The 15,939-nt window shown below is 42.0% G+C and overlaps 1 protein-coding gene across 3 annotated transcripts in view; it reads left to right on the top strand.

Annotated features, from left to right (window-relative positions):
• The window catches only part of LOC126403976 (alpha-2-macroglobulin), a 44,125-nt gene that overhangs the window by 8,232 nt on the left and 19,954 nt on the right, over positions 1–15,939 (top strand). Inside the window, exons 4-20 of one of the 3 annotated variants that reach the window (XM_050066890.1) lie at positions 1,212–1,264; positions 2,230–2,250; positions 3,223–3,391; positions 3,511–3,595; positions 5,358–5,478; positions 5,580–5,694; positions 5,785–5,894; positions 6,357–6,512; positions 6,773–7,009; positions 7,201–7,264; positions 7,398–7,543; positions 7,722–7,871; positions 10,984–11,217; positions 11,390–11,480; positions 11,778–11,922; positions 14,964–15,189; positions 15,499–15,625. In XM_050066890.1, the coding sequence (XP_049922847.1) occupies positions 1,212–1,264; positions 2,230–2,250; positions 3,223–3,391; positions 3,511–3,595; positions 5,358–5,478; positions 5,580–5,694; positions 5,785–5,894; positions 6,357–6,512; positions 6,773–7,009; positions 7,201–7,264; positions 7,398–7,543; positions 7,722–7,871; positions 10,984–11,217; positions 11,390–11,480; positions 11,778–11,922; positions 14,964–15,189; positions 15,499–15,625 (2,250 nt within the window). Of the gene's footprint in view, positions 1–1,211; positions 1,265–2,229; positions 2,251–3,222; positions 3,392–3,510; positions 3,596–5,357; positions 5,479–5,579; positions 5,695–5,784; positions 5,895–6,356; positions 6,513–6,772; positions 7,010–7,200; positions 7,265–7,397; positions 7,544–7,721; positions 7,872–10,983; positions 11,218–11,389; positions 11,481–11,561; positions 11,731–11,777; positions 11,923–14,963; positions 15,190–15,498; positions 15,626–15,939 lie in introns of all 3 variants that reach the window. The other 2 variants (XM_050066889.1, XM_050066888.1) reach the window with 2 other exon arrangements.

Here is a 15,939-nt window from a genome sequence, read left to right as displayed (position 1 = left end):
CCCAGAATTAAATGCATCCCCCCCCCCCCCCCCCCCCCCCCCCATTCGCTCTCTGCTTGTACATACTGGCTCCTGTAGCAGCTCTCTGCTCCTATAGCAGCTCGACTCCTCTCCTCCGCACTGATGCAAAGAGAACTCATCGAGTCTCGTGTATGATACAGACTGGATGAGGACAGATTCATTGTTGAAGTTGAGAAATATCCTCAGCTAATCAGGGAACAACTTTATCATTATAAAGACCATGGCCAAAAAGATATTTGTCTGTTGTCGTCTGTTGCTGAGCTGCAGAATGACACATCTAGTGTGTGTGGAGGGTGGCACGTGATGAGCGTCACATGACAGGTTACTCAATGCATTTTTCCTCATGTTTTTGACAGAAATCGTTTGCTCAGGGTTCAAAGGTTAAAATACTTGAGGAAGGTTACTAAAAGCAGCACATGAAAAGTGATGTCGCTCCAGGTTTCAAAGGGTCAAGCTCCAAAAACACTGAATCCTGTATTTCTCAGAATGCAAGGCATCTGCCATTAGACCCTGCTCCATCACTCTAGAGGGGCTCTGTCCAGTCTGAGAAAATGACTTTCATAGTGATGTCATCGGGGTTATTTTGGCTTCTGCTCGGGGATTTTTCATAGATATTCTGTTGAATATCTCGGGGTTTTACCAGGCAAGGGGGGTCTAACAAAAACATGCTGTTGAGGAGCATTATGGGAAGTGCAGTATCAAGTGTTTTTAGAGATTGGACCACCACTTCTTCAGGGAAAATGATGTCTTGGCCTATGCTGCTTCAATTTTGACCGTCCATCCATTTTCATCTGCTTATCGGGGCCTGGTCGTGCGGGCAGCAGGCCAAACAAACTCCCCAGCAACGCTTTCCAGCTCCTCCTGGAGGACATCAAGGTGTTCCCAGGCCAGATGAGATATATAATTCCTCCAGTGTGCTCTGGGTCTGCCCCCAATTTTGACCGTACTTTATTAAATCAGTCCCCGATTTTCATGGAAGAACAATGCTAAAGAGTTTGGTCTGTAAGAATAGTGCCGTCTTTTTGTTTCGTCCTCTATCAGATGTTCCTCCTCATCCCACCTGCTGTACTGTGGGGTTTTATTCAGTTTGTTTCCTGTCTTTTCTGTCTGGTGTTATGTATTTGTGTTTTTGAGTTATTTTTAGAGAATAAATTGACACTAATTCCTTTTTTTTCCTCTTTTCTTTAAAGTCCAGTTCCGAATCGTCTCCATGGACGCCAATTTCATCCCCGTCAGTCGAGTGGTGAGTTTTATTTATCCATTTTTGCCCTTCAGAACGATGAGATATTGCATGATGAGTGTAGTAATTCCAGCCAGTGAACTTTGTAATCTGGTGTGATTTCTACCAGGCAGCCGGTGAATCTGGAGAGCGAGGTCTATTTTGGTTCAGAGAGTGGGAGGTGAAAGGAGGGCTGTTTGTTGATTTTGAAGACAGCGTGGGCGTGAAGCGCTGTGTGGAGTAGTGTGATAAACATGCTGTCAGAGTTCATTTGGCACACACTGCATTTGACCCAAACATCTGAATCAATACGGGCTCAAGGCCTTTTCCGTTTGTGTGGAGAAGCTAAAAACACAACTGCGTGCAGCGAACGTGAAATTAATTCAGATGTATCATGTGATGATGTAGGCTGGTAGAAAGTAGTGCGTCCCCTCAGCTCTGAAGACGGATTCAGATGGTCATATTGGAAACAATATAGCTGTAATTTATAGGATCCTCATTTATTTACCCACACTGTGTCGTAGTATCCAACACTGTGTTGCTTCCAGTGCTTGATTAAAGATGTATAAGTAGAATATTGAAAGTATTTTCATGACCACACCATAATATCAAACATAAAAATACTGTTGTACACATTTCCTGACAAACTGTGGGATCTTGACTCAAATTTAAAATAAATGTCCGTGGGTTTGAACGAAGTTTGTCCACAAAACATGAGTTTGTGGGTCAGTTGTGAACCAAAAATACCTTTTCCCTCGGATTTTATTTGTTGTGGATGGCACTTTTCTTTGTTTGCTCAGCCATGGTGAATATTGCCAACCTCCCAGTTCTTGTTTGTCAAGAAAAAAAAGTTTTTGCTGTGGAAAAACAGACAAGATAAAGATTTTTTTTTTTTCTGTAAACTAGTTTTATAAGAGTGTTCTAATTGGAAATATTGTGCAAATTCTATGTTCAGCTTATTAACTTTACCTTTTTTTCTTCTTTTTCAGTACAAAGTGGTGGAGCTGCAGGTAAGCTTTCCTAAAATTCACTGAAATGAGACCCTGTGCTATCCTAGCTAATGGTCAAGTGTGGTTTTATGTGATGAGAGTGTGCCATGTCATCTCGTTCAGGACATAATTTTTAATATAAGAAAAATTTATATCATGATATTCGCGATATTTTGATTTGCTGACATGTTGACGTCATACTGTTACCCACGGCAACAACAAGCATGGCTGAAAGCAAAATTATAACCAACTCTACGGTGGTTCCAAAAAGAGGAGCAGCTTCAGTCGTGTGGAATGAACTGTGGCGTCCTGAATGTTTTATGAACAGCCCCGGACTTCTCAGACTCTTTTAGTGACTTACCGCTCAGAGGGAACTCATTCAGCGGCTCCTCTGGCAGCAGCACAGCGTCTCTCCCTCTCTCGTTGGTGCACACGGGATTCATGTCGCCAAGTGATTTTGTCATAAACCTTTGGTAATTTAAACCTACGTGACGCTTGCAGCTCAACAACAAACTACATATGTATGACTGTGCAATGGTTATCGTATCATAACAGCCTGTCACAGGTTACAGCGTGATGATTAGAGGAGAAATGGCAGAGCATAAAGGTGCAGGTGGAAAAAACAACTCAGTCATTTAAGATTTTGCTTTAAATTTTTACAAGAAGATAAAAGAGAGGGATTTTATAATAAAAAACAGGAAGTTTGGCATACAACTGGAGCTAGCAGAAGAATTCAGGCAGGGGCACAGGATCAGATGAACGGGTGGAAAGAAGCACACTAGTTTTTACAATGGTTTTTATTCAGACAAAACTGTTTGCCATCTGATTCATTTGAAACAATTTACAATGACAGGAAAAACAATCTGCATCTAGCAGAATGGAGTAAGAGGTCCTTCCCTCTTAAACTTCAGTTGCTTATGCTGGTCACCTGCAGCAGATAGCCATGAGTGATGATCTCAACCGTTAATGAAATGTACCTCTGTCTTTATGTAGGATCCCAATTCAAACCGCATCGCCCAGTGGTTGGATAGGACACTTGTTAGCGGCATCCTTGATCTTTCCCACCCCATGATTCCTGAGGCGGCACAAGGAACCTACATGATCACCGCAATGACAAACAAAGGAGAGCAAATTTCCCACAGCTTTGACATCAAGGAATACGGTGTGTTTCAGTTACAGACTAAAAAAATAGAAATAGAAGAATGTGTTCACCAAAATAATTTATTTGATCTATGTCAATTTTGTGTGGTGAGATTTTTGATTGTGTTTCTTTTGCTTTAGTTTTGCCAAAGTACGAGGTGAAGGTTCATCTACCCAGTGTGATCACCATCCTGGACAAAGAGGCAACGATTAAGATTTGTGGAAAGTAAGTGTCCCACTTTAACAGGACAGACAGAAGTTAGCAAGGGCAGTGAAGTTTAGGATGGTAGCCATTTATTAAGGTCAATCTATCCTCATTTTTTGTATATAAACCATAATGATATTACAGCTATTTTGCATATATTTAAATTTTCTTAGAGACTTGAAGCTTAAACGTTATATTCTTGAGTGTTTCCTGTTACAGTGGTTCACTGACAACTGACGACCAGACTTGTTGTCAACTAATGTGACTGAGAACAATCACACTATACTGTATATAGTGTGATTCTTGATGTAAGAAGTGTTAGTGATTGGAACTGTCTGGAACCTTGGCTCACCAGCCTGTTAACTCAAGCTTTGATTCCCACAAAAATTTAACTTTTTTTCACATTAACACCTGCTGAGTCATCGGCAGCTCTGCCACACCCAGTTTTGTGTTTGTCCCACATCATACAGAGAATGGTTCTAGCTAGCCTCAGCTGTCATGTTTTAAGGCTCCAATTGTTGTGACAACAAATGGTCAGACTGTCTAAACTTACTAAGCAATGGACAAAGTAATAAGCAGAGTACTGTACAGAGTAATGTACGAAGCAACATACAAAATAAGAAATGGACTAATGCACAGAGTAACGTACAAAGTAACAGCCGGACCATTGAACGATGTAACAAATGGACTAATGTAAGGAGAAACGTACAAAGTGACAAACAGACTAATGTACGAAGTCATGTACAAAGTAATAAACGGACTAATGTACAAAATAACCTACAAAGTAACAAATGGACTAATGTACAAAGCAATGTACAAATTAACAGATGTACGAAGTAACAAACAGACTAATGTAAGGAGTAACGTACAAAGTAACAGACAGATCATTGTACGATGTAACAAATAGACTAATGTACGAAGTAACGTACGAAGTAACAAATGGACTAACGTACAAAGTAACGTACAAAGTAACAGACTAATGTACGAAGTACAAAGTAACAAATGGACTAACGTACGAAGTAACGTACAAAGTAACAGGCTAATGTACAAAGTAAAGTACAAAGTAACAAATGGACTAACGTACGAAGTAACGTACAAAATAACAGACTAATGTACAAAGCAACGTACAAAGGAACAGATGTACAATGTAACAAACGGACTAATGTAAGGAGAAACATACAAAGTAACAGACGGACTAATGTACAAAATAACCTACAAAGTAACAAATGGACTAATGTATGAAGTAACAAACAGACTAATGTAAGGAGTAACGTACAAAGTAACAGACAGATCATTGTACGATGTAACAAATAGACTAATGTACGAAGTAACGTACAAAGTAACAGACTAATGTACAAAGTAAAGTACAAAGTAACAAATGGACTAACGTACGAAGTAACGTACAAAGTAACAAATGGACTAACGTACGAAGTAACGTACAAAGTAACAGACTAATGTACAAAGTAAAGTACAAAGTAACAAATGGACTAACGTACGAAGTAACGTACAAAGTAACAAATGGACTAACGTACGAAGTAATGTACAAAGTAACAAATGGACTAACGTACAAAGTAACAAATGGACTAAAGTACGAAGTAACAAATGGAGTTTTTTCAGTTTGACTTTAAGGATTAGCCAGTTAGCATCATTCACATCTGATGGATATTGTGCTGTTTGTTGCTTTCTCAGGCGATACTATACCTGCTGTCTGGGGGATGATATCAAACTGAAATGCTAAAATCTAAAATCAGGATCGTTTTCATCCTTGTGCCTTTTCCTGCAGATACACATATGGTAAACCTGTTGTTGGTTCAGTGAAGGCAACGATTTGTCGAAATGCCGTCAGGTTTTACTGGTATTCAAGTGCCCAAGAAAGTGACCTCTGCAAGACGTACGACTTGACAGTGAGTATCCCAGATAATTAAAAAATGTGACTTGCTGTAACTGCAGTTTACTTCACTGTGTCTACTTTTTTTGTTTGATATTGACTCTTACTATCTCGCAGACAGATAAAGATGGTTGTGCAACACAAATTGTGAACATGACAGAGTTTTCCCTCGACAAGAACATGTACGATGACAGCTTTGAGGTGGATGCGGAAATGGAGGAGTACGGCACAGGTATGTGGACTCAGTACACAGGCTGGATATGTTCATTGAGTCATTATTAGTTCCGGATGAGCTCTGATCTGTATGTTTACTACCATCTAGGGGTCATTCTCAAAGGCAATGGGCGGACCAGCTTCAGCAGTCACATCAGAACTGTCACCTTCGAGGACGTACCTGCAGCGTACAAGCCTGGCATCCCATTGGAGGGAAAGGTAATCAGTCTCATTGACCGCTGAGAGCTATAGTGTGGCAAGACTCTGCAGGGATGGCAATGAGTCCACCACTTTGGTTCAGACGGAAATACCCTAACGAATATTGTAAAGACGTTTACAGTCCTCACAGAATAAATTCAGCAGCCATGATTCCTAGAGTATTTTTGAAATACTGCTTCTATTTAAAACTTTGTTAACATTCAGAGTTTCCAGGAAAATGTTGCAATTTATAAGTTTGAATTATTTCGATTTTGTTGCTGAGACTTTTATCCATCAGTTTGGTATAGTTGATGGTTCTAGGAAACACATGAGCCTCAGTCATGATTGTAACAGAGGGAAAGCCAGTCGGAGGAAGAGCTATCAGAGCTGTAGTGAAATCTGACTGCTTTGTCCCGGCAACTTGGGATAACTTGTCTGAAAGGCTGAAAATAACTCCACCGTTGCTTTCTGACTTGTTTGCAGGTCAAAATGGTCGGTGCAGACAACAAAGCTGTTGCCAATGAGGAGGTGTATCTGTTTGTTGGCGATTCTCAAAACGAAACGCTCACGACAGACATGAGAGGCATGGCTTCATTTTCTTTGGACACCGGCGACTGGAAGGGCACCTTAACTCTGAAGGTTGGTTACTGCTTCTCAGAGACATTTTTTATTCTAGCACAATTAATTCAGTTCAAGGGCTTCATATTAATAACCAGCTCGGTATTTATCAATTATACAATCCATATGTAATTAAAGAAACTTTGCACCATATCGATCATGTTTTAGGTGAAGAACACAGACCTAAATTATCATGAAAGGAATCTGTTTTCGAGAATTGGTTTGTTGTTGGAAAGCTGAGTTAAAATGTGACCTTTGACCTGTGGTTGTTGTGTCAACAGGCGAAGTCTAGAAAGACGGAGGACACTGAGCCATATGTGGCCAATCTGCGCAGACCAGAGTACAGATCGGCCTATCACCACGTCTCAGCATTTTACTCTAAGAGCAATAGTTTTCTGAAGCTCATGCAGGTGAGCGGGAAGATCTCCTGCGACAAAGATGCGACTGTACGTGCTCAGTACATCATCCAGGGGGAGGAGCTAAAGAAGGGACAGGAAGTCCTCGACTTCTTTTACCTGGTAAGACTCATGTGATGGCTTATGAGCTATTGCCAGTGTCACACCTCGCCTACATTTGTTAACTTTAAGTTGAACAGTAATTAAACCACTCAGACTCCAAAAAGCTTTTTGCAGAAACAAAGTGGGGCTAATTGTACACACACACAAACACATATTAAATGCATCTGCCTGTGTGGTATGTTTGATTGTAGGTGATGTCCAGAGGTGGAATTGTGCAGCACGGTCATGTCTCAGCAGCTGTTAAAGCAGGAACAGGTACAGACTGTTACTTAAACTAAGGCAGCCATCTTAAAGGATAAATCTGGTGATGATCTGTATTTCCCTTATTGTCAGATACTTTCATACGATCATATGTCACATGTCCTTGTCTCTGTTTTTCCTGCCTCAGTCAACAAAGGAGAGTTGTCCATACCGCTTAGTCAGGTTACAAACCTGGCACCGTTTGCCCAGGTGGTGGTTTACACTGTGATGCCCAGTGGAGAGGCTGTGGCCGATAGCCAGGACTTCCCCATTCAGCTCTGCCTCAATAACAAGGTACCGCCTGAATGACCCTTATGACCTAAAGCTACGATAAATGAGTCCAAGTCTTCAAAGCAATTTTTATTTACAATAAAGTACACATCTTAGGTTATTTTGAGTCTTTTCTTGTGACCTGACGTCCTCCTATCAGCTCCCAAACTAATGACTCTCCACTGCGGTGTCTTCTGTGCAGGTGTCTCTGAAGTTCTCCTCGCTGCAGGAGCTTCCTGCAGAGAAGACCACGCTCAATCTCCAGGCTCACCCAGGCTCCATGTGCTCTGTCAGAGCCATCGACCAGAGCGTCCTCCTGCTGCAGCAAGAGCAGGAACTCACTGTCGACTATGTACGACACAATCTTGAGCACTGGTTGACCCCATATGTACCTTTACCAACACCTGAATGTGATGTTTCTATTGTAAAAACCATACTTGAGTAATTTAGTCAGTGTGGAGTGTGGACTAGTAGTCAGACCTGAGTCTCGCCTTTGCAGAGTACAAAAGCCCCTTAATCAGCATTTGGACTAGTTCAAGTCATGATAATCAAATATTATGACAGCCTCATATTATTAATACCTCCATGGTGAATGAAGAATCCAAAAAACTGAGAAATGTCTGTCACTCAACTTGTGCTGTATAGTTAAATGTCTTTTATTTAGTTGTATGCTCGGTACTTCCCAAACAGGCGGCTCCTAACAACAGGGAACTAAACTGAAAGTGAAACTTATTGTGCTCTCTTCAAAGCCAGGCTCCACTGGCAGTGATTTTACTTCACTGAGCAGGGGAGCTGCTGGGTTAGCGCTGTGTCAATCACTTTGTGTTATTGTGTGACTTTGGTGAATCCGAGCTAACCCTTAACAGCAAGTCACATGCTAAAACAAGCTAACTGATTGAAGCAGCTGTAAACCAGTTGCTCCCCTGTTCATCCATCCATCCATTTTCATCCGCTTATCTGGGCAGCAGGTTGAGCAAAGCACCCCAGACGTCCCTCTCCCCAGCAACGCTTTCCAGCCCCGGACCCCGAGGTGTTCCCAGGAAAGATGAGATATATAATCCCTCCAGTGTGTTCTGGGTCTGCCCCGAGGCCTCCTACCAGTGGGACGTGCCCGGAACACCTCCAACAGGAGGCGCCCAGGAGGATCCTGATCAGATGTTGAACCACCTCAACTGACCCCTTTCGACACGAAGGAGCAGCGGCTCTACTCTGAGCTCCCTCTGGATGTCTGAGCTCCTCACCCTATCTCTAAGGCTGAACCCAGACACCCCACAGAGGAAACTCATTTCAGCCACTTGTATCCCCGACCTCATTCTTTCGGTCACTACCCAGAGCTCATGACCATAGGTGAGGGTTGGGACGGAGATAGACCAGTAAATCGAAAGCTTCGCCTTTCAGCTCAGCTCCCTCTTCACCACAACTGCATCACTGCAGAAGCCGCACCAAACCGCCGATCCATCTCATGCTCCATTCTACCCTCATTCGTGAACAAGACCTCGAGATACTTGAACTCCCTCGCTTGAGGCAGCAGCAGTACTGTTTGTGTCAGTGCTGTGTGGCTTTGAGCTCAGAGAGGGCTGTTTGTTTGGGAAACACTAAGCATACGACTGGATAAATTAGACTTGATTATACTGCACGAATCGTGTGAGAGAAGAATTTTCTGAGTTTTTGGATTCTTTGTTCACCGTGAGGGCATGCAAGAAAAACAAGGTCCTCTTCAGGGTTGAGTAATTGATCTACAAATGGATTACATTTGGAGGGTGAAGTATCCTTTAAGTCAGGGGTGTGACGTCCAAACTTTTTTGAATGGGGGCTAGTTAGATGATGTAAAGAATACCTTGCGGCCAGCTGCCTCTACCGAGCAGGAAGTGTGTGCTGTATTCAAATAAACACAAGAAGTTTGTGCTCTAGAGGAAAGATCAGCACTCAGTGAATAACCTCCTAAGCCCTATGATAAGCTATTAATGCAAGGCTTAACTATACAGACCAGTGAGCAGTGATAACTAACATGTCTTTGGGGTCATCAGGTGGAAACCTCCTTTCACCAGCGTTTCATCTAGTTGGTCCCACGACACCTCCAGGAGGCTAGACAGTGATCTCTGGCGTCCCAGAGACACTCCCCTAATGCCAGGTCTCACTGCTCCCCTCCCCGCACCAACCCAATAACCTCCTTTACCTTACTTACACATGGCTTTCTCAGCCCAAACAGCACTGCCACCTTTAACCAAACCCAGGCTCCGTACATGCGAGCTCCAGGTAGAGACAGTGCTGATACTACCTTTCCTAGCACATTCACCATACTCTATTTCACATGCTACATAGCATAACTACAATATCAGCTAAAGTTAAAGGGGATAAATAAACTTACAGGATCAGCAAACACACTCACCTTGCAGCATGGTCTCCCACTTACTATGGGTAAGGGTTTCCCACCCGATATCCCTCCATTAGGAGGGATAGAGCATGAGATGGATGTCAGGCCACCTAGGTGGAAGGAAGTTCAGGAGGTGGTCAGGCGTGCAAAGGCTTCTTGGAGTCCCCTACCGGGTTTCTAAAAGTGCGCCTGATATCCTTAAATCTTTGTGGAAACAGCTAAGAATAGTTTGGGAGAAACAAATTATACCAAGAGCATGGCGTAGGGTAGGGGGTGTCCTCTTTCCTAAGGAGAAGGAGTCTGTGGACCTTAGCCAGTTCCGGATTATTTCTGTCTTGAATGTAGAGGGGAAGATTTTCTTTAGTGTGGTTGCGCAGAGATTAGCTAGCTGCTTAGAAAGGAATAGCCTAATAGATACCATGGTGCAGAAGGCAGGGATACCAGGTTTTTCAGGGTGTTTAGAGCATACTAGCATGATCTGGCACCAGATTCAGGCAGCGAAGATTAACAAAAGGGACCTACATGTAATATTTTTAGATCTTGCAAATGCTTTTGGTTCAGTACCGCATAGCCTCATTTGGAGTGCGTTTGACTACTTCAAAGTGCCACAGGTAGTTGTTAACCTAGTGAAGGCATACTTTCAGGATATTAGGTTGTGTCTAAGTACGGCAGGTTTCACAACAGGTTGGCAGAGGCTAGAAATAGGCTCATTACTATGGCGATGGAAGTAATCATCAGGGCTTCTAAGTGGGTGGTAGGTAGGGAGAGACGGCATCATGTGTTTTGAAAACTCATTCGTTCCACCTGCACAATTCCTATCTGATGCATGTCCACAAACTGTATCATAGTCCTGCCATCGTGAGGTGAACAAGAAAAAAAGCGAAGTGATCTTGCTATATGAACCAATATTGTGTTGCAGACCACGTACAGTATACTTTGAAGGAAAAGCTGTGGCCATTTAAAATCAGTCCGCGGCCCCTGGGCTGGACTTTGGATGTCCCTGCTTTAAGTGGACTGGTGGACTATCCTGTACCTGCTGCCTGTCCTGATGACTCACTCGGGCTGGTGTTCATGTGTGTGTTTTGTGCAGGTGTACAGCCAGCTGCCTGTCCAGAGGTTGGTTGGATACAACTTTGATGTTGAGGACTTTGAGCCATATCCCTGCTTCCCTGTGCCGATGCCAGAGCCAGAGCCTGAACCAGAGCCTGAACCAGAGCCTGAGCCTGTACAAGAACTAGAAGATGTGGATGCAGCTGGTCGATCGAAGCGCTCGATCTACTTTGGACCGCCCAGTGGGAAGAATGATGTCTACAGCATCTTTAAAGTAGAAATTTGATCATTTTTCTTGACTGTCACAGACTAGGCCAGTGGTTTTCAGGGGTTCAGTGGTTTCAGTGGTTTTATCCTGTGTGTTCATCGGGGGTGACCAAATCATATACAGTATATCACTTCACAATCTCCTATTTGGTTTTCATCATCTCTCTCTCTACTTCTAGGAAATTGGAATCAAAATTGTGACCAACTCCGATGTGAAAAAACCTCACAACTGCCTTGAAAGGAACTATGAGTTATTTTTCTATGATGCTGGTATGTTTTAGTGTTTGCCACAGGTAGTTTCCATTTCATATGACCCCAGAATATAACTGTAACATACTTTTTACTCTTGAGAAGAAACACTTGGCGATTATAGAATGTTTGGAAATGCTGAAGACCTAATAGTTGGAAGTGTCCCGATTGAAATGGCGAGTGAGGATGAAGTGGCAGAGGCTGGAAAGACCAAGGAAACTATCAGAACATACTTTCCTGAGACCTGGATCTGGGAGCTGGTTTCCGTTGGGTAAGTTTAGGTGTGTCATCAGACTTTTTATATCCGTGTGTTTCTAGATCTCGTGGACTCTCCGGTTCCCATGGCCTTCAACATGATGCCGCAGAGTTCAGGACATGGTGTGCTGAGAAAAGAGGAGGAGAAGAAAGAGACCGTCAGGACGTTCTTCCCCGAGACGTGGATCTGGGACCTAGTTCCTGTGGGGTAATGATAACATATCATATTAAAAAGGGGTGAAATATTGTACTTTTTTTGTTGTTGTTGATGTATTTTCAGGCAATTGTACATTTTGAATAGATGTTTGAAAATATATTTTGGCAAGAATGTTTTGTTTCTTCATGTCACTCACTTTTTATTTTAAAACTACGACGAAACAATGGTTGATTTTTGTTTTGTTTTTCTTTCAGTTTATTGATTACCATCTAGTTTAGATGTTTTTTGTCCAAATAATCAAAAGGAAAACAGTCCAAGGCCCAAATACGTGCATCAGCCACTTTATTAGGTTCACCTTGCTAGTACCGGGTTTGACCACTTTTTAATTCTTGGTGTCACAGATTCAACAAGGTGCTGGAAACACACAGAGATTTTGGTCCATATTGACATGATGACATCACACAGTTGCTGCAGATTTGTCAGCTGCACATCCATTATGAGAATCTCCCGTTCCAGCACATCCCAAAGGTGTGGTCTTCCTATATTGAAGCACCCCCCCACAAAACTGAGATGGAGATAATTTTCACCAATTCACCAACCCCAAACCTCTGTGTTTGAGTGGTTACTGAAGACGCTGTAAATCCATTTGTCAGCTTATTATTAACGGTAGTGATGCGGCAGATTCAGGTTATCTTAGTGGAAATTTTTCAAAATATCACGTTGAAGTGGCAAAGCAGCGCCCTGAGTGAGATATTGATAATACACAGAAACATTACTGCAGTAGTTAACCCTCCATCTTCTCTCCCCCACTGTCACCCTTTCACACTCACAGACAAACACGCGCCGCTGTGCTCAGTCTGCATCTCAGTCCATGTCCTCAGTCCTGACAACTGTGTTACTGCTGGATAAAGTTTGTGGCCCTGTTTGGGTTCAGGTGGTTGATTAACCCATACTTTGCTGGTTGCGTGGCGCAGATTATTTAGGTGAAGCTGAAATGATTCCTGTATTTAATAAATGCTGCTTGAGCCTTAGATTTATGCAAGTCTGGGGACGAACTGATAGTTCTTATTTAACAGTTTTTTTTTAAGGATATTTTTTGGCCATTTTTGCCTTTAATTGATCAGAAAGCTCAGGGTGAAGGGGGAGAGAAAGGGAGTGACATGCAGCAAAGGCACAGGCTGGAGTCGAACCCGGGCCGCTGCGGCAACAGCCTTGTACATGGGGCGCCTGCTGTATCCACTAAGCCACCGGCGCCCCTTATTTAACATTTTGTTTTTAATTTTTTGCCGCATGTTTTTTTAATGTATCATTTTATTTTTTTTCAGATGATTTTTTTTTTTTTTTTAAAGATTATTTTTTCAGATGATTTTTTTTTTTTTTTTAAAGATTATTTTTTCAGGCTTTTGCAAGGCATCGCCTCTGTATATGGGGTGCCGGCACTACGCTACCGACGCCCCTTTCATATGATCTTTTTTCACATAACTTTTTTTTTTAATTTAATTTTCTGTTTTCTTTTTGTTTTTATTTATTATTTATTTTATTTAAATGTGAATGTGTATAAATGTTTGTGTGTATGTATGTATATAAATGTTTAGATATATATGCATGTGTGTGTATATATGTGTAAATACATATATATATTTATGTATATAAATGTGTATGTATGTGTGTATATATATATATATATATACACACATACATATATGTGTATATATGTTTGTTGGTATGTATATAAATGTTTATATATATATATATACATATATATATATATATATCTCCCCTCATCTTTTCTTCTAGCACCACTGGGAGGTTGACATTTTAAGCTTTTACTCAAAAAATACTCACATTTTTTGTTAATAACAAACACATGCAAAACTAATGACATTCCCATCAACCTGAGCTGTACTTTGTGCTTACTGCTAATTGGCAAATGTTAAAGGTGAAGTGTGTAAAGTTTAGGGGGATTTGGTGGCGTCTAGCAGTATATTACAGATTGCAACCAGCTAAAACTTCTCCTGGTTAGAATTCCTTCAGTGTTGATTGTTCAGAAGGGTTTTTACCAGGAGCTGAATTATCCACAGAGGTCTCTTCTTCTCCAAAACAAACAGACCAGGTGATTTAAACCACCAGAAACACTGAATAAAGCAGTTTTATGTTACAAATCAGTGGAACTCCGGTCACTGCTCATTGTAGTTGGGCTTCTTGCTATGGTGGCCGACATGAAACGCAAACAGCCCTCTGTGGAGCCAGTGTTTGCTTCTTCCCTTCTGGGCTACTGTAGAAACAGCGTGGTGCAACATGGCGGTCTCCATAAATGAAGTGTACATATAAATGACTCATTCTAAAGTAACAAAAGCACAGTGATTCTTATTTCTAGGTGATTATACACTAAAGCAAACATACTTATTATATTATTTTCCATTTCTGCCAATGTATCCCCCTAAATACTGAAAACTGGACCTTTAGATTTGTACAAACAGCTCCCAGAGGACTTTTGTAAACATTTGTAGTTCTGACTGAATGTCTCGACAGCTACTGTATGTCAGCATGATTTGTGATAACTGTGATGATCCAGCATGTGACCACATTAACCTGTGATTGTGAACATGGTGAACATTAAACCTGCTTAACATTAGAGCAAAAATAGTGTTGACATAGTGAGCATGTTAGCATGCTAATGTTAGCATTTACCACAGAGCTGCTAGTGTGGCTGTAGACTGTAAATGTTGTTAGAAGTTGTGTTCCCAGGAGGCGCAAGACTAAAGTTCCTTTTTACCACTGAGGACAGTTTTAATCCCTGTTAGCAGTTTATCTAATTGCAGAATCAGCCACATCCACCAGTATATGTTAAAGAGTAATCAGCCCATTACAGTGACATTTCCTGAGCACTCAGAGTCCCCAGAGGATGGAGCTTTCCTCTTGAGCCCTCCCTTCCTAAAGTCAAACACAAAATATCTCATCATGTACTAATGCATGTTGTCATGACATTTCCAGAGCACATTCATATTTTCATACTTCACTCATTCATCTTTAAGGGAAACTCTATGCTACTTGAACTTTCTCATTTGCCTCTCCCTCATGTGTTCGTACAGAGACAGTGGGTCAGTGAACGTGGAGAAGACGGTCCCTGACACCATCACTAAGTGGGCGGCTGGAGCTTTCTGTGTCTCCTCTGTGGGCTTCGGCGTGTCGCCCAACATTGGACTGACGGCCTTCCAGCCGTTCTTCGTCAGTCTCACGCTGCCCTACTCCGTCATCCGAGGGGAGGTGTTCACACTCAAAGCCACTGTCTTCAACTACCTTTCCAAATGCATCATGGTAAATATTTAAGGTCTTACACGTGGAATTTATTTACAGTGGTGCAGTGGTTAGCTTCTGTGCAGAGTTTCCTCCAGGTGCTCCAGCTTCCTCCCACAGTCCAAAGACATGCAGGTTAACTGGTGACTCTAAATTGTCCGTAGGTGTGAATGTGAGTGTGAATGGTTGTCTGTCTCTGTGTGTCAGCCCTGTGATAGGCTCCAGCCCCCGCGACCCCCAACAGGATAAGCGGTTATGGAAAATGGATGGATGTTTCATATATTTAATGTATTTAAGAGACTGAGTGTGTTTCTTTGTGTCTGTCTGCAGGTGAGAGTCACACTGGCTGATTCAGACCAGTTCACCTTCAGAAACTGTGAAGGCTGCCAGTACAGCGTGTGTTTGTGCGGGGAGGAGAGCAGGACCTTCTCATGGATTGTGACTCCAACCGCCCTAGGTATTACTACAGAAATAATGCCAACTCGAGTCAGACACAAATTATTCTTTTCTTTTAATATTTTATTGCAGATCATATAAGGCAGTCAGTGGCATTCACATTTACATGTGATACACATTTATTGTATGTTCCTTTGGTGGTCTGTTGAAGGATCTCAGGTTTTTGACAGGACAAGTGAACTTAAATAATAATAACTAGTCCATACCCATTGGTAGCTGTGTCACCTTCTACCTATGCCAATCCTCAATGCCTATGTGCAGTTTCACATAGATTGACCACGTCAGTGAGTAGAAAAACGTGGGACAGACAGAATG

This window comes from Epinephelus moara, chromosome 2, assembly GCF_006386435.1.
Source record: "Epinephelus moara isolate mb chromosome 2, YSFRI_EMoa_1.0, whole genome shotgun sequence".
Lineage (NCBI taxonomy): Eukaryota > Metazoa > Chordata > Actinopteri > Perciformes > Serranidae > Epinephelus > Epinephelus moara.
This window is presented reverse-complemented; position numbering and strand designations above follow the sequence as displayed.